Source organism: Numenius arquata, chromosome 9 (assembly GCF_964106895.1).
Source record: "Numenius arquata chromosome 9, bNumArq3.hap1.1, whole genome shotgun sequence".
Taxonomy (NCBI): Eukaryota; Metazoa; Chordata; class Aves; order Charadriiformes; family Scolopacidae; genus Numenius; species Numenius arquata.
In genome coordinates this window covers 35,662,040-35,680,787 of record NC_133584.1, presented here as the reverse complement: position 1 = coordinate 35,680,787, position 18,748 = coordinate 35,662,040, and the positions used below count along the sequence as shown (strand labels likewise).

The window sequence follows — 18,748 nt, the reverse complement described above, 5'->3', positions numbered from 1 at the left end:
TATGAACTCGTTGCCTTTAAAAATAGCCCAGACAATGCAAACTCTTCCACGGGTCCCTAAGTCCCCATTATGCTGCCAATAAAAGAGGACTGGGAAGAGCTGTGAAAAAAAGCCCCCGAAAGAGGAAAAAAAAAAAATAATGGTGTTGGATATTTTTCTAAATGCTGGAAGGACCATCGTGACCCCCACAAAAAGCTCCAAGTCAGCTTTTCCTGTCAGGACAGAGCTATCATCGTTCTGGCTGCCTCCTCCCGGAGGAACAAAAACCATTGTAGATGTTGACAGGGCCTGATTTATGGTTTGGGGTTCTTACTCACATTCAATCATCCAAGTGCTAAGAACACAGCCGTTAACTTTCCCGTACGTACTCACCCAGGATGCCAGCCACGTTACGCAATTCCCCTTCATCACTCTTTCCTTCAGCCTTCAAACGCAGAAAGGCAGTTTGAGCATCCCGCACTGCAATTCAGACTACTGGAATAGTTTCCCTTCAGAAGAACTACTTAATTATGAAACAACAACCCCCCCAAGACTCTTTCAGATGCCACCTCATTTGCAGCAGCCAAACTCTGAACAAGTCTGAACACGACTTCAATCTGCAGAAAAAATACCTCAAAAGCAGCAGCCGCCAAGCATTTTCATGCCAGTTACGTGAAATTTAAGCTGCTGCCTCATCCATTATTTCTGAAGAGATCCCTTTTCCTCTGCAACGCTCCCCCTTTTTAACAAATACAACTTCTTTTTTCTGCAGGGATGAGTAGCTTACCCGCATTTAACCTGACAACACTGGTGAACAAACAAGCAACCAACCAAACCAACCATCTCTCCCAGCTCCATGTCTGCAAGCAGGCTATTCAAATTCAGCAGAGAGAGCAATTTTGATCAGGAGAGCACCTTTTCGTTGTCCGACAAAGTTCCACTCACCTTGCACGGAGACAGAAGCCTCCTGACATCACCACTCCCTGCTCTAGCCCACGTTTAGAGCAAACATCCGGCTAAACAGCATTAGCCTAGGACGAGCCCAGGTGCTACCATACAGCCTAAGAACTGGGAACACCTGGCGGCCGTTGGGGCAGCTGTCCTGAGATGCAGCAAAGCAGGTAATGCTTATTTTCCATCCCTGTGGCGATTTACAGACCATTACAGCAAGCGCTCAGCCATGTGTCCTCCTGGCACATGCTGGGACCAACACACGTAGGCACTGCGGCCCCTCTCCCAGGTGCAGGCTGCGGGGTGTAGTCTCACTGCTCCTACAGCAGGTACCAGCAGAGGCAGCTACAGGTTCAAGCGTTGCCGCCGACTATGGTATGGTATAGCTGCTTGCATCAGAGTTTATTTTCATGAAATGCATTAATCTTTAAATTACGATTGAATAGAACCTTTGTGAAGAGATGTGCCGCCTGAATTGCTGTCATTTATTATATTGGCATGTGTGCAAGAGGTTCACAAAATCCCTGAACGAGGTGAGGATGAGGCCACAAGGCACCACCGGCTTTTCCAATGGCGTGTTTTTTTACTGGCAGGTTTCATCTGCGGGTTTCAGAAAATTCTGTGGACGCTTTCCCGTTTCGAAGGCAACAAAACAGAAATGCAGCAAGCCGAAAATGACTGGAAGAATAAAGGAGCCTAGAACTGAGCCAGCTTTTCCAAGTGCTAACTATATACATTACTCACTAAACAATAGGGTTCTCCCAGCCACGGACTTTCCAATCCTTCTTCCTTTCCCATCACCTCCACTCCTTCACCGCCCAGGAGAACCCCAGAACATCCAGCTGTAAGAGCCCAGGCCACACTAAAAGGCTGACTGTACTTACGGGTCATCCAGCAGGCTGGGTCCATCGAGGATCAATTCCTGTTGGTAGAAGGGGGAGAATAAAAGGGAGAAAATGCATCTTTGATGATGGTTATGTGAAAAATCACGCGACTGAACAAGGTCGGGAGCTGGTTATAGGGCTGACCCTTCCTCTCTCATTTATGCTGGTACCAAAGAACAAATGCTTTTGAATTACAGGAGGATGGAAAATTAATACCACTTATTTCTTTATAAAAATAGTTCACTAAAACTGAGCTGGCAGTCACTTACTGGTAAGGCCACGATATGCCTTCTTCATCCAATTCTGCAGATTCATCCTTGGGTCAGAGAAGTGCAGAGGATCTGATGTTTATCATCCGACTTCTGTCAGTATTACTTTTGTAACGCAGGGAATAGAATTTTGGAAAGTCCCTTAGTTTTGGCAGTTCTTAGTATCAATCTGAAGCAGTTTAATAATTTTTGGAAGAAGGTAATTAAGTAAGGTAAAACATCTTGAGAAAGATTTGGGCTTTTCTTTGAACAGAATTCCTAGTCCCGTTTAATTTACTATTACACGGATTTCCGATACTGGGTGATTCTCTCAAGCCCATAAATGAACATCCCGACTTTGCCAGTCCCAGCCCCCCCTGTTTTGCAGTAGCCACAGAAACCCACAGGACCCAAGAAAGTCCTTGGGTTCTTTTAGCCGACACTGGGCTTCTCAGAAGCTGGTCATAGCTCTAATATTTCAGTAAAGCTACAATGCAGCAACATGAAAATTGCATAAAGCTGCACAATTAATGAAGTATTATGAATACATTTAAAGCTCAAAACCGCAACATACACACGAGGTGCTGCAGGTATGTGCCAACACTACCTCGTGCAGGATCTCTGTCTATCTGGGATACAAAGAACTGAACTACGCACCTACTGCATGGCAGCGACTCCAATGTGCCATCCCGACCCCTTCTCCATCAGTCCTGTGGTTATAAAATGCACCAAGAATGTTACATGGGGCATCACCTCCTCCTGCAGCCAGGTTATCCGTGCAAGAGCCTAAATTCTGCCCTTTTCCTTCCTCCTGCTGACAAGCAGAGACGCTTCAGCGACCATCTGTAAATGTAGACTACTTCTCTTTAACTGAGGGTGTTGCGGGGTTCCAGGAAGCACTGAAGTCATCCTGATGTATTTTAATGTCCTAGGGAAGTAATCACTGGACGAATAGCAGCAACAGGCGAGGTGAAACACGGAAAGATAAAGCACTGCAGCAGAGACCGAGGCTTTAGTACCGGGGAAACGTGTGTGCCTATTCCCAAACCAGCGGCAGTAGGACTGGTTACTGTCGCCTGTCCCACAAACACCCATACTCCGTGCTGGAGGAAATCCTGACACAGGTGGGTTTGGATTGATTGAATTACCTTTGGAGTATTATTCTGTTTTTCTGTTTTGCATCAACTGTGTGAGTCAGCTTGTGAGTCTGCAGGAAGCTCTTGTGACAACTCAGAAAATACCGCCTTGGTAATACCGCCGGTAAGCGCTAGCAGAGAACGCAGATACCACCATCAACTGCCTTTCATACATGGTATATAAATGTCCTGGTTTAATATGGAGAAAATAATTGTTGACACACAGTAACTACATATAATTTCATAAATTATATATGTGCAATTCAGTGTTTTATTAAACAAATACAGTAGCTAACCAAAATCTGATTGCTGATAATGGGAAATTACATTAAAGCCTATGTTACTATGGTAGTTATTGGTCATCTGAAATTATATATATCCTAAAACATAACATAGAAAATTACCTTCCTGTGAAATAAGAAATACAATAGAAATAAAGTTAAGGGACATGTTTATTTCGGAGCTTTCTGCAAGCAAAATTGCTTTGATACAAAATGAGTTCGATGTTACAGTGCTACCGTCCACTTAAGCAAAAGAAAACCTCACATTTACATGAATGCACTTTATATTGATATTCTTACAGAATAATAGTTCAGATATCCAGAATGTGTCTGGCCTCGTTGAAAGCAATGGCACAGAAATGCTGCAAGGTATTGGAGTATCATATTACTGGCGAGTGCTTAATTAACTCTGTGAGTTCTCGGAGAGATGCTGTATAAATAAGGGTACTGTGACTGTGGGTCTGTATTCCTTAGCAGTTCTGCCATACACCCTTTAGTGTCTGTTTAGTTAGCTCAAAATGTGTAAGTGTGTCTTTTGGCTTTTTAGTATTCTCTTTTTCTTTTTTAAAGAAAAATCATGAGGTATCCTTTACTGTTAACTAATGTCATAGTGATAGGCCTATTTTATTCAGGTTGCAGAGATTTACTGTACATTCAGTACACTGTACATTCCGCAATTATTTTTAGTGTACTTTCTACACATTACTGTGTACAACTGTTAGTTTACATTAAAACTCTTCCCCCTTCTCACAGGATAAACAGGATAAACAAAACCAAATCTGACAGAAATTATACACATAAAATAAGAAGACAAATACACAAATAAGGCCATCTGCAGAATTAAAAATCCACCTCTTGCGATATTTCACAATAATTTCTATATAATATTTTACATCTTACGAACTTAAATACTTAATGCAAAAGGAAAAGACCTTTATGGAGCCAATCATATTATCTCTTCAAGGACTTGTCCAATTTGCTGGCTAGTGGCCTTCTCTGGGGAGTTGGAATTTTAGAAGGCTTGGCTGATCCTGGCCGAGAACCTGCTCGGGGTGTCGGTCTGCTTGTAGCAGGAACAGTCTCTGACATATCTGAGCACACAGATTGGATTTCTGAAATGTCAAAGTCAGATGCGTCACTGCCTCGGCGGCTACTTGACCTGCTGCCAGCCTTGCTTCCTGCTCGGCTTCCAGGTCTGCTTGGAGTTCTTCTGGTTTCTAGAAAGACGAAAGATATCCATCAGTGTTAGAGGTCAGGATGGAAAAGGTGTGCAGGTCTTTACTAGGTCTTTGGCAACCCCAAAAATTCCTCATTGCACAAACTAAACTTTAGACCTCTGGCAGGCAAGCTACATGATGATCAAAGCTCATCTTGATAATAAACAAGAGCATAAACCAAGGCTGTATCTCCCACTAAAGAGAAGAAAATGTGAGATCAAATGCTGAGACACAGTAAGTCACTAGCACATCTCATTGCAAACGCATTACCCTGGCAACTCTTCTTGACTTGCTAGATGTGCATTGATCATTCACTTAACAGCCAGATCCTTTCCTTCCCCTGCCATTTTCTCAGCTATGAATTGAAGGAATTCAGGATCTGGCCCCTTCACGCATTCAGGATTTCCCAATATACGTACCTGGGAGATGCAGATGAATATCCCAATTCTTAAATGTGTACCCCTCTTTTTTAAAAAAAATCAAAACCATACAGTTGAAAGCTGCACGTAAACAAGGTCAGAGTATACATTCTCCTAAACAAAGGGCTGAGTACATGAGCTCTCAGCAGGCCTGCTAAAGTGAAAGCCTGCCCAGACAACGTGCCACAAAGAAAAAACCACAACAAAGAATCTTAACAGAAAAACACTAATGTGTTTTTTCGTAATTTTCCAATTACTTATTGAATCTCTTTGATCGTGACAAATCTGGTTCCCTGTATGTGTGAAGAACACCAAGTTGAAACTGAAATCTCAGGTCGATCATTTTTTAAATCGCTTGTAACTTAAAAGACACCTACTCTTTGAACAGGATTTTCCAGTACTGCTCAGTGTGCTCTGCAGAGCTTGAGATGTGAGGGAAAGCCAGTAGAGCTATTTTCTGTTCTAACCATCTAGCCCTCTCCCTTACACAGAGCTGCTCTGAGGACCCTGGAAGAGCACAGCTTCACTGCTTTCTATTTTCAGATACTGTTCTAAAAATCTCTATGGGATATTCTATTAATAAGGTCATCTCCAGCTGCTCCCTGCAGTTCTTCTTTCAAAAGAAACGGACAAGCCGTGATTAAGTGACCCCTTTACTCCATTCACAGTTGAACATATCTTGAACACTGTGAAGAACTGGACCCTTTCCTTTTAAGTGCTTTTTCCCATGTTCCTTTGGCAGATACATTGGAGATACCATTGTCAAGAAGGCTGCAGTCATGAATTTGCACACCCAGACCTGAACGTACCTGCTGTGCAACCATGTGAATGGAGGACCATTATCCTGATTATGTGCACCCTTGGCAATACTAATGTGGAGACAGTAGGACATTCACCCCTTCTCGTTCTTGTGACATCTCCTTCCCACACTAATGTGACACTAAGTAGTCAGGTGGAAAACAAAGCAAGAAGTCCAGACACTCACCTGCAAACTGAGCTCTAACTCTGGTAGCTGCTGTTGACAGGATGCCACTGTCCTCTCCAGAGTGGAACCCCTTCCCTGATAGATATCCTGGCATTCTGAGTTTACTTCCTTGAATTGGTGTTCCCTATGCAGAAAAAGGAAAGAGGAAAGGGGAAAGAGGAAAGAGGAAAAAGGAAAAAAAGAAAAAGAAAAAGAGTAAGTTTTTTTCCAGTTGTCGCTACTGAAGATAAGGTCTGGCTTTAGGTAGCACTGAGCTTAGAATATGGTCATCACAACAACATTCACAGCGAATCTGAAATACAGGTCTGAGTCACTATGGACAATTTTCATGATGTGAAGTTTTGAACGTTCCTTTAGCAGTTAAGTGTTTGAAGTAGTCCAAATGTAAAACAACAACAAAACAATCACTTTAACAGTCTGCCTGACATTAGCATTCTTTGTGTGTATTTCAATGCATATAAAGAAAGAATAATGCTACCTTCTCAGAATTAGTTCAAGCACATAAGATTAGTTGATGGTACATGACAAATAAACAGAGTCAAGTAGTTGAGGTGGTGAATATATTTGTTTCAATTCTGTAAGTATTTTGATGGTAAAACAAACCTACCAAATTGCAGAACATTTTGCTAGAAAAAAAAAAAAAAACAAACAGAAAAAAAAAGACATAGGACTAATTTTAAAAGTTCTTGTTGTCAATATATTATCGGAAATTTCTCTACTCCATAGTCTTACCCTGCCTGCTTTCTCATTTCTAAAATAAAATAAGTCTTGATTTACAGTCTGCCCCAAATGGGAAGATTTCTTTCGATGCCACAAGAATTAAATCCTCAAATCTCAAAATGCATGTAACATACTAGATAGGAGGTGTATGCAAATAAGAGGAAAACTACAGTATTCATATTCATTTACTCAACACGAAAATACTAAGTCAATATCCAAAAAGAAGAACAAACACTGCAGTGGTAAATGTGGCACGTTGAGTGGCCTGGATCCCAGGATTGTGTGCTCTGTGCCTTTGGATCCCCATGCAGTGGTGGGGTAGAACTAGGGATGGAAAACCATGATCCAGGGGAGTGTGCTGGGAGCTGCCTAGAGCTAAGCACCGAGCAGAAGCCTGGCGGGACCACTTCTGGCACATCTGAACAAAAGAGCATTGAGATGTCACAGAGCAGACAATATGCTGGCTCTGATGGGGATGGTCACAACCTGAAACTCTCTTCAAAGCCAAGTACAAGTGCTTATCAACCAGCCAGCCACACCTTGGAAATCTCTGCTGTACAGAGACTGCCTGGGTGGATAAGGAGAAGGGGAACGCTCTTCCTTACCCCCGCTGAAGAGGCTGCACTTCGGACAAGGCACTGGGATAGAATCAGTGGTGCAAGAAGAAAAAGAGATCAAGCTTGTTCTTCAGTTTAGCCCTAAACCCAAATGTGGTCGACATATAAAACACACAACCGCTCACTTGGGCAGAAAATGCTGCAGAATGCCTCACAAATTCACTGCAACCTAACCCACCCAATCATTCCATTTATAACCTTAAACCATGGTGGCTTATATAAAAGAAACTCGCTGAAACTGCTGGCAGTTGAAAAAGCAGGTGAGAAATACAGTACCCCCATTTGAAATCAATGCCATCTGTTTTCACTTCATTGTAATTCAATGAAAACACCACCTTTCCATGCCATACAAACCGTTTAAAGTACCATCAATTAATCTTCACAATTCAGTTACCAGCTAAGAGATGAAAGAAAATACAGAAATATATTAGAGACTGACAACTGACTCAACTTTGCGCTATTGTTAGTCACTCTAAGCAACGGCCCCGTGTGCTTCAAGTGCTGTATACACATGCCTGCAGTGTGCACCAGTAACGCACCCGCGCGCACAAGAGGAGGGAGTGGAAAGTTCGTTATGCACCTTTGAGCAAAGCCCCGCTGAAGTCACATAAACTTAGCACCGAAGGTGTCGCATGAATAGCAACAGGCACCAAAAGCAGATACAAACAGAGGTGACGGTAGCGGAAGCTCCCCCTCACCGAGCCTTCCATCTAACCCAGGGCAGGAGTAACTCTTACAAGTGACAAGTCAATTCACAGCCTGATCCAGCTGCAATCTTTTCACTGACTGTAATGACACGAGAGGAGACACTCTGGGCCCAAGCCCATTCAAATTCTGGTCATACAGCTTGATTGCCAACAAAATCCTAATTGCTATACTAGTAGTTTCTATGTAAGTCACGGGCTGGAAATAAGACCAAAGCTCGTTTCCTGTTAGGTCATCAAATAGCTATCTTATTAGAGCAATGATTGGTCACTACCCCCCGAAACGAAACTTTTGGTTATTGGAAAGATTTCTGTATCACAGTCAGTCTTTTGTGCCATCTTCTTCGCTGTGACTGGGTATTTCTTTATTTAGTGGTTTTGCACTGGAGATCGTAATTTATTAATCTCCTTCCTGCAGTTCATGAATATTACAGTACATTATGAACTTAAAGTAAACCATTTTAGGGAAGATATATATATGTAAGAAATATATATAGAGAAGTATATATTAAAAAATATATAGAAGTATATATATTAAAAATACATACAGAAAAGAATTTTATATACTGCAAAGTATATAAACTGCTTTATTAAAAAGAAAAAGTAATTTTCCACATTTGCTCATCCCGTTCATTGCATAGTGTTATGATTTATTAACCATTTGCACTTTAAACTTAAGTTCGTTGAGGCTGAGTTTACCTAAAAGTCGAAAACCGTAACAAACAGAACATCAAAAAAAAAGACTTGGGGGAAAAAAAAAGGAAAGAAATAATTTGACAAAGGTCTAAAATAAACACAATGCATTAATATGCCAAGGATGTTGCAGCTCTGAAGCACTGTAACTCTAGTGGCTGTTAGTGAAGTGACAGTTTTAGTGAAGGAAGGTCATTAGACTAGAATCTCTGTCCTTACTGTACCTCTGCAGATGACCCTTGATAGTCTGAGGATTCTGGTGGCTTAGAAGGAGTTGACGTTTTGCTGTTTGTCAACCATGGTTTACTATAGTTGCGTGTTAAATGATGGGGTGTCTGTATGAAACAATGGTAAATCAAAATATGAAGGACAGTAGATGGAAAACAATGTCACGGAGAAGGATATCCAGGCTTTCACAAGGAGACCAAATGTCATAGTAGAAATAAAAACTAAGCAGAAAGAGTTGATGACAAATGTTCTGAAACGAAGAGATGGCAGAGCTTATTTTTTAAATGAAAAGGAGAGGTTCATTGCTCTTTCAGAGCAATTCCCAAATTGCCAGTTAGCTCATGCAGCACCTTAAATGTAAAGAAGTCTTCTATTCCCATGTTGCAGACAAACAGTAGAGGAAATACACTGAAGAGACTCCTCAGATTCTCTCTAGACTATGAAATAAAATTGAGATACTTCTTCCCTGTCAGCTAGGGAAAGCACCAATATTGCTGGAGCAAGGGAAAAAAAAACAAAACTAACCTATACCCCATTTGTTAACCAGTGCAGTTACGTACATTTCTGCTTACCTTTGGTGTACTTGTAGCAACTGCTTGTGGGGCGGCTGCCTGGCCAGCTTGACTTGACAGAGAAGTAGATCTGTTGGGAGAAGCACCCCTTGAAGAGGGTCGTGACCTGCGGCCCCGTGGTCGGAAAGCTGCCATGCTTTGACTAGCACCATCTGCCAAAATGAACTTTTCACGCAGCTCCACATTTGTCCTCCCTTTAGCTGCAGCAAAGAAAGGTGTTGATTTAGTCAAATATGAAAATTGTCACAAGGCTGTTTATTGTCATTTTTGCCATGCCAACTCCAACATATTTTAACAATAAATAAAATGCATTACATTGTAATGCATTTATTTTGGACACAGAAGAGTTATGTGCAGAACTCGCTTATTCTAATACTTTATGCCAGCAGGAATGAACCACTGTCAAAGGAAGTCAGCGTGATAATGGAATGCTCAACGTGCTAAATCACTGTTAATCAATCAACTATTAATACATAAACACAACCTGACGAGCAGTTTTGCTAACTCTACAGCTATTCATAATAAATAATACTTGATTGGATGTTCCAGAAGAAATTGCTAAGTACAAATTACAGGAAAGCAGCAAATATATTTATTCAAAACTCTGAAGTGATGTAGTTTGGCAACATGCAATGATGAACATAAAATCCAAACTATGATGAGGTAATTGGTGGCTAAGCACTCACACACACATACAAACACACATATGAGAGAATGTTCCGCATGAATAAATGCAAGACATGTTAGCATTTAACTGTGTCGGTGTGAGTGACAATTGTTTTTGAAATACTCTTAAAGCGTGTCAAAAAAAATTAGCTTGCAAAGCACCAGCCCATGTAGGAACACATTAAGCTAAATGTGATGGGTATAGCATATTGTTAAAAGTATATATTTTAATAAAGTGGGAGGGAAATGAAGAGAGAGGAGAAGAGGAGGAGGAGGAGACAAAGAGAGGGGTTTGCCAACCTATAGTAGGCTGAGTGGTAATTGAAGAGTTTGATTCCGAACGTAACATTTTACTCCCGTGATGATGAACTAGAAAAAATGACACAGGACATGGGTCACATTAAAGAAAATCGTTAGCAGGAGAAGAAATCAAGTACAGCAGCTGCATATGCAAGAGACTCAGAGCACCAGGCCAAAAGACAGGACTCAGAGCAAAAGCTGTCTCTAAGTGCTCTGAGGTGAGTTCTCAAAGGTCTCCTAGGCAAAAAGGAAACAGCGCTTGGACAGACTCAGCTGCAGTCCCAAGTATACTTGTGTAACGGTATTTATCTGCTGACATAAAGAAGTAATATAAGCTAAAATTATTTATATGACTAGGTCCATTACTTTTAAAGCTGTTTATGACAACAGTTCTTTGAAAGATGATGTATCTGAATACATGAGAAGCCCTTGGTGGAAATGCAGATTTGCTTAAGGAAAAGTCTGAACCTGCACCACTGCCATGAATGACTACTCTGCATCGCTGACTTCAACAGGACTAGGATTAGGTACCAATGCACAACGTCCAGCGTCTGGGTGATTATATAGAGATCAGTATTCCTTCAGACCCACTGTGCTGACTTACTCATCTGCTCATGTATTTCCCACAAAAAAGGGATAAAGCACTACAGAAAATACTACAGAGATATATAGGATCCAAGGTTTATTAAAGAAGAGGGGATAAAGTTCCAAAGGATTCTTAATCTGAGGACAGTAATAAGGAATTCCACTAAATTAATTAGATAGTTATTAAGTATTGTATCTTGCAGAGTCAACCCAAGTAGGAATTGCAACAGTCTACCTGTCAATAGGCCTGAGAAAAATGTTTGGGATATATCAAAACTAACTAAGTTAACCCTTCAATGAAGTCAGGTATTTTGAGGCACGTTTCGTTTTCAGCTACTGTGCACTTTTGAGGAGTGGGAGTAGAAAGCTATGAAGTAAGGATGGCTCTGCAGGCATAAATGACTTTCCTATAGCAGCAGGTGCAGAATCAGGTGCTAAATTTCAGTTAGACCTGTGGTCCAACACCAATAAACGTAACATTACTGCTACATTTCTTCAGTAAACAATATATGCAATATGTTGGTAAGCAAAAGGACTATTTTTAACACTGCTGAAAAACTCAGAGGTATCATCACAAGTTTATGACAGCTCTGCTATGATACTATAGTAAGAAGTTTCATGGGTACCTTTTAAGCTTGTTGACAAAGGTTTCTAGGTCTTAGTGGCACACTGTCAGCCCTTATGGGGTTTTGTGGTAGCTCCTTTTTGGATTTAACATCCTTGACTTAGCATGACAATTGCTACGAATACAAGCTCTTCACCCTCTCAAAGTCTGTGCCAAACTGTTTAGAAATCTTGGTCCCAAAGTAGAAGTTGTGTGAGATAGCTGACATTGGGGTAAGGTCTACAGGACACTTGATGTCTCTGCCTTCACTGCCTCACTGGCCTCTCCTAAACTCCCCTGTGCTGTTCTTGCACTATTACAATATTGATTATGATTCTATGGAACTCCTGGAAGGTAAAAAACGCAGTAAACTTAACGCTGCTGGTTAATAGGACAGAATTAGCTAGTTACAGAACGTCAGCTCACTCTGAATACAGTCATTATTATACTTTCTGCAACTTTACTACTCTGGCTATTATTTGGCTTGTATCTCCCGCTCCTTTCACAAATGGCTTCTTTCCTATCTCCAACTGTTCCTCCAAGAACGATGCCAGACAGAGTGTACTTTCCCACTACAGAAGTAGGCTTTCTGACAAACTAAGATGTCATTACGTTGCTGTGTACTGATAAAACAATGCACTTGATACAAAGCCCTGGAGGGCACGGTGACAGAGCGCTCCCTGCTTCCCCACAGCACAAAGTCCTCCTGACCGGAGCGTTTTCCACTTGCTTTGTACAAGGCTCAGGGCTCCACAAAGTGGTTCTGGGGAGGATGCCAATGAAAAGACAGGGCTACACAGACAGAGCCTGAAAGCCTGGGCGCAGCCACTGGCCAGAGAATTTTTTTTGTGTTGTCATTGTTACTCTTTGATTCAATTGCCTTATTTTGATTTATTGCCTTAAAACTTCTCTCTTGCCGAGAAGGCTTTATTGGACATTTCTGTGTGCTATTTCTGCCAAGTCATACAAGCAGCTTACATGCCATAAACTCCATCTGGGCTAAGTTCAATTCTTAATTACACCACTCTAACGCTGGAGAAACTGTGCAGAAGACACCACAGTTATTCTACATATCAATGCTAATGAAGAGGATCTTTACCATGGGATTTAAAGTTTACAAAAACAGATCATTATGTGACATTTAGTGAGATGATGTTTACAGAACTGGCATTTTATGCAATTCCATCTCCATCTTGAGACAACAAATGGTAACTATATCCAAATAGTTATCTGCATGCCCATTTTAACAGTGGTGTTACATACCCCTGCAAGGATCATTTTTCACTAAGAACTCATCAAGTGCCATCCAGCCACCTCCAACACGAACCATGACGGTACTTCTTAGGATACGAACAAGGCGTAGCTGCTGAGAGTCACCAAACTGCAATAAAAACCAAACAACAGTCTCAGGTTCTCAGTTGTTCAGATGCAGTTCAATGCTGATAGGTTAAAAATCAGACACTTAAAAAAATTTATTTTAATATTTAATTATTAGTAAATGCTAAAAAAAATCATATTTATTTATGCAGATTATTAAAGCTGTTAAGATTTCAAATAAGATGCCGTTGCATTAATCCAAGAAGATGGCAGGACGGTAAGAAAGAATCTCAGGTTTAATTTTATGCTTGATTCTGAAATGTCTGAGCTCATAAAGGTAGCAAAATTAGTAACACATTATTTAATTGGTTACGATGTGCGTTTGTGCAAATTAATGAAGACCTATTTGCATTATTTTACCACTAACATCTTCTGCAACAGTCTAGATTTTAATGATGTCAGCTGAAAAGAAGGCAGCATCGCTTTAAATGATCAGTATATGGGCTGGAGAATCAACTGTGCAACACATTGCACAGTTCTATCGATTGATTGATTCATAGGGATATTTTCAGGTATAGCGTTGACACTGCTCACCTATTGCGAGGCGTGTGGCGGGAAGGGAACATTAAAGAAACAGTGAATGATAGATAGCTATAATTATTTTCCTTTGCTATAAACTGTTTGTCACTCCTCCACGCACCAAGGTTCTTCACAATTCAGATATGCACAAAAACCTGTTTCAAATGAATTCTTGTAGTAGCCCACTCTTCCTTTGGGCTGATGGCAGGCCTAACATATGTTTTGCTCTTGAAACCTGTATAACAAAACCTGTATGCAGTATCTCTGTTCAAATCCGGATCAAAGAAAACATGACCAAAATGTTGACCCCACGATCTCATGAAAACTAACCAGAAGAATTCAGTACTTCTTAGCCAATGTCACTAAAATACTTATTTTGATAGATCATCAGGCCAAGTGTAGTGCTTTCACATGTGAACATGCAGAGCACTCATTGAAACCATTGGGAGTCAAATACAGCTCTTTGGGACAATCTTTCACCCTTGGAGAAGGCTGGCCATAGTTCAACTGTACCTACTTGCTCCAGTGAGGGGACTGAAATGCTTTAAATGCAAACCACACAAACGTGCTCCCTACTTGTTAAATTACTTTAGTTGCTTGGTACTACTTAAGCCAAGAAGAGAGAGTAAGTTTAAAGGAATATTACTTTTAGGAACCAAACAAAAGCAAACCTTGCTGCTTAATTCTATAATTTTTTTTGTTACAAGTAAGAACATTCACATGAGCATTGTTTTTAAGGGCTTTTTAATAATGCATTCAATATGTGCTGAACAAAGAGCCATTTTACATATGTAGATAAAAGTTAATAAAAGAAATGGCATCCAAATTGATGCTGTTTATTTTCATTGGCTTGTTTCTATAGAGATTTTTTTCTAGAGGTTCTAAAGATACTATCTTTTTTCTTTTATTTGTTTTCTCCCCATTCCAACTTAATTCTTCGGTTAGACTCCATCAGGCAGCTATACCAAGGGTCAGACACAGTATCCTTTGGAAACTGCCTACCTAGGCCGTGGTTAATTGAGGCACTGTGGCTCCTGGAAAATAACACAGGTATCTACCAAGGCATTTTTCCTAATGGTAACTTGGTTCATTTCCTTCTTAAAATAGCCTGGATACCAACTTTCCTTTAACAGTATTTACCATTGTTTCAAATCATCAGAGGTAAAAAACAAAAATGTAAAGGATGTCTAGTTTGAGCTACAAAAAGGCCTGTTCTTGACAATAGCCATATAACATCACTGTCACTAAAGAAGCCTCAGTCAACTTGCTGGAGGTGATTTTTACCAGGATCCTGTTCTGCACCAGTTAAGAGTTGGATGCTCTCAAAAAATGCTGCATTTTTCCCAGATCTGGAAGTACAGATGGCAGATAAGAGGATGAACATAATTTCAAATAGTCTTTTTGAAATAGAGGCTTGTTCTAGATATGTGGAAAACACTTTAAATTATTACTTAAATATATTCCTTGAGGCATATGGTAAGATTATCCACTGCTCTTCGTGCATTCTTCTGTACTTAACAGACTTTGCCAATAAATAAGAATCCATCTACATTTTCAGCATCTCAAGATTTAAAATGCCTAATGCTGCTAACACCAGCATTTCCAGCATGGATTATACGTATTATTGCCTTTGTAAGAGCATGAAAAAGATACTAACGGTATCCGGTTTGTGTAAAGTATTTCCATTCTTACCAGGCAAGCATGATTTAACAATTTAAGAAGCTGTGTGTCAGTATGTACCACAGGAGTAAGTGAGCACTGGGTAGTGTATCCTCCCTGTGCCACTGCAGTACGACTCGCTGATGACCCAACCGACAAAAAATATTCTTAAACACAGCTCGAATACATTATAGACCTGTCATAGCTCTTTTGAAAACACTTTGGGAGAGGGATAGTCTAAACTGGAACAGCATGTTTAATTTGCCTATTTCCAAAATATGTTTTTTATGATTCAGCACGTTAGTATATAAAATACCAACAATCAGGTTCTTAATCAGTCTGCTTGACTGCACAGGGATTTTTTTTTTTTTTGGAAAATTTTTTTCCTAATTTGCAATTAATAAGCAATACAAGACTAGGATCTGTGTTTACTGCAATTAGCCTTTAATCTGATAGCCTAAAAAAAGGCAACACAGAATTTTGAAGCATTCCACTACAAAACTGAAAACTGGTAAAATAACAGTAATTCTAAAATTGCAGTTTAAATGCTCACGATTTTTTACTATGGGAATTGCTGCTGATCATTATCTGGTTCCTTCAAAAGTAATCTCCTTAATGAGGAAAATGGCCAAAGAAAGCAGGTGAGGGACTGAAGAGGAGGCACCCTGAGACAATGAATATTCCATAGCATTTAAAGAAATACTGCAGCTGATCAGCAATGAATTAGCTGAAGATGAAAGAATGGCAAGAAGACTGACCATTGCAAGCTTAAATCACTATGCATTAGAAAGAAAGGGGGGAGGAAAAAAGGAAAAAAAAGAAAGAAACGTCATAACACATTCCACTGGTTTATACCTGATTTCCCAGGAAGAACTGATAAGAAATGAAAAATGGAAGAAAGACACGATTAGTTTACAGGAAATTCTCTATATGACTCTAGAACACATGCAAACTAACACATTAGACATTCTAAATAAAGTATCTACTTCAGAGACGAGCAGGCAGCTAGCCATCTGGAGACTGAATATTGGAAAATATTCAAGGCCTTTGTTTCCTTCCCATTGCTGTTTTTGTGATCTCTTAAAATCATCTACAAGTATTTAGTAAACTCTCTTAGCCAAATACTGCGTATTTCATCTGAAATTGTTCTGGTTATTGAATCTAGGGGTAGCAGATCTTTCCCTACAATGCGATATTTATTTTTCTGTGATCTAAAAGCGTTCTGCAGATATCTAACATATTTCTTGTACTTCTTCAGAAAGAACAGTGCGCTCCGATAAAATGACAAGGGAGGACAAAAGCGACTGAATGCACTTTGGTAAAAGATTTTTAAAGTACAACATAATACCATAGGAAAATACTACTGTTTTTACAAAACTAATAGAAAACCAGCTATGGTTTAAACACTTCGGGTACCCAGGCAAAAATATTGGCTTTTAAGGAGCTGTTGTATGCATGTATGCATGGGCGTATGTATGTATGCATGCAGTTAGCTTTTGAAAGTTCCCATATATTGAAAACAGTTTCAGTAGTTTCAGTGAAAATAAATACAAGCAGCAGCATTTTCCCTTATTTTTAGCCTGTATGTTCTAACAAGAAAAAAACCACAAAATTTAGACAAGTGCAAAGTAAGAAAATATATAATTGTCATACAAAATTCCTGTAAATTAATATAGCCTAATTCTTTGCATAACCATGTCATACAGAGAATCTTTAATCTGAAAGAACTAAGAAGGTCTTCAGAGGACTTACCCTGTACTTGTTATCCCCAATCTGTTCCACTTGAAATCGCTTTGCACATTTACATTTAGCTACCTGCCTTGTAACCTGCAAAAAACCACAACTGCATGATTACTTTACTGCAAATACCACATTTCTAAATATTTATGTGACTGGTAAACTTCAAATTATACAGGAGTGAAAATAAAATTAATTATTAAAGAACATGACCCGAGTAGAATAGAGTGCAATCTAAGAAAACAGAGAATGTACCTCATCTTCAATTTTGTCAGCATCTGTGAGAGGCTTGTATGCATCCTTGTTTGGATGAAGAGCTGCTACAAATTCATAATAGTCAATATATCCATCACCATCTCTATCAAAAATGTCTGCAACAGCACTCATTTCAAGTCGGCTTGTTGGGAATTCTGTAAGACAAAGACAACAACAAAAGCTACATTTTTTGGCTTTTCAATGCCATTACAATGAAAGGCTTTATCACATACATTTAAGGTTTTTTAGGCACTAGGTGACAGACAAAGCTTACAAAAAAACCCAGGGACATTCAAAAGAGTGAAGGAATTTTTCTGAAAAAAAACCCATCTGGATCTCCAATGTTACCTAGATATTGGATTAAAATGAATATCACATTGTGGCTTGAAGAGAGACACAGAAGCAAGGGCGCAAATTAAACTGTAAGATATATGTAATTTTTTTTAACATTTTGACCTTCAAAGTGCATAAAATACCACAGATTAACAAGATAAATTGTTAGTGAGGAAAGGTCAAGCAAGAATTTCACTGCTAATTAAATCTGGAATGCAAGGCCTTCCCACTGCAGAAACATGCACAATGTTTTGTGAAATCCTTCTTTAGATCAAGTTGACAGCAGCAGAATATTAACCAGATTAACATATTAAAACAGATTCTCTATGAAATGGTCAAAGAAAATTTCAAGACAGTGACCAGGGATTAAACCATGAGTATTTAGCAGTTATAACAAGTTGATACCAACTGAGTAAAATGAGTGATACCACCTCTTGGTGGTATCGGGGTTTTTTCATCGACTTCTGTCAATACATGCAAAACAACGATGCCCAAATATATATTACTGCATTTCCTAAAGCAGGGGGAAAAACTATACACTACAATATTCTCCTACTGAATAACTTTAACGTGAGATACTAAAAGCAGCCCAATTCTGAACCTTCACTACTCAAAGCAAAAGTCTCTATAATCTGAAGATAAAGGATTATTTGAGGTAGTAGGCCCTTATCTGTTACCAGTCAGTCGCTGAAGGGAAACGTGATCACGTACAGCCACGATGTGGAAGGCTTACGTTACCACCAACTGTGCATACCTAAGGAACACCAATCCATCCAGAAAGCTAGGAAAAGTCCCTTCCTAGTCTGATTGCTTGACATTTCGATCCTTATTATGCAGGTGTATGAACATGGTTATGGTTTGTGGAAACACTGGTTTAGAAATTACATGGTTGCCTTCTGTAACTGAAACTATTCCGTGTAAGTTCTTTAATAAGAATCATATGATCATATGATTTTGAAAATTATCTATAGGTTTTTTTAAGGTACGATTTACTATTCTGACTACTCAATGAAATGTAACTGTTGAAGTGGCTAGTGTACTGTAGTCCAGTAAACTATTAATTAGCCAATAATATAAAT

At 39.6% G+C, this 18,748-nt stretch overlaps 1 protein-coding gene across 6 annotated transcripts in view; it reads right to left on the bottom strand.

The window, feature by feature from the left end:
- Positions 1-3,369: 3,369 nt before the first annotated feature.
- DST (dystonin) overlaps positions 3,370-18,748 on the bottom strand; it is a 329,300-nt gene continuing 313,921 nt past the window's right edge. For 3 of the 6 annotated variants that reach the window (XM_074153812.1, XM_074153813.1, XM_074153816.1), the window contains 8 exons: positions 17,337-17,491; positions 17,097-17,171; positions 16,200-16,217; positions 13,053-13,170; positions 9,635-9,834; positions 9,059-9,169; positions 6,101-6,224; positions 3,370-4,696 (listed from right to left, as the gene is read on the bottom strand). In XM_074153812.1, the coding sequence (XP_074009913.1) occupies positions 4,431-4,696; positions 6,101-6,224; positions 9,059-9,169; positions 9,635-9,834; positions 13,053-13,170; positions 16,200-16,217; positions 17,097-17,171; positions 17,337-17,491 (1,067 nt within the window). In that variant the 3' untranslated portion in view covers positions 3,370-4,430. Of the gene's footprint in view, positions 4,697-6,100; positions 6,225-9,058; positions 9,170-9,634; positions 9,835-10,600; positions 10,670-13,052; positions 13,171-16,199; positions 16,218-17,096; positions 17,172-17,336; positions 17,492-18,748 lie in introns of all 6 variants that reach the window. The other 3 variants (XM_074153811.1, XM_074153815.1, XM_074153814.1) reach the window with 3 other exon arrangements.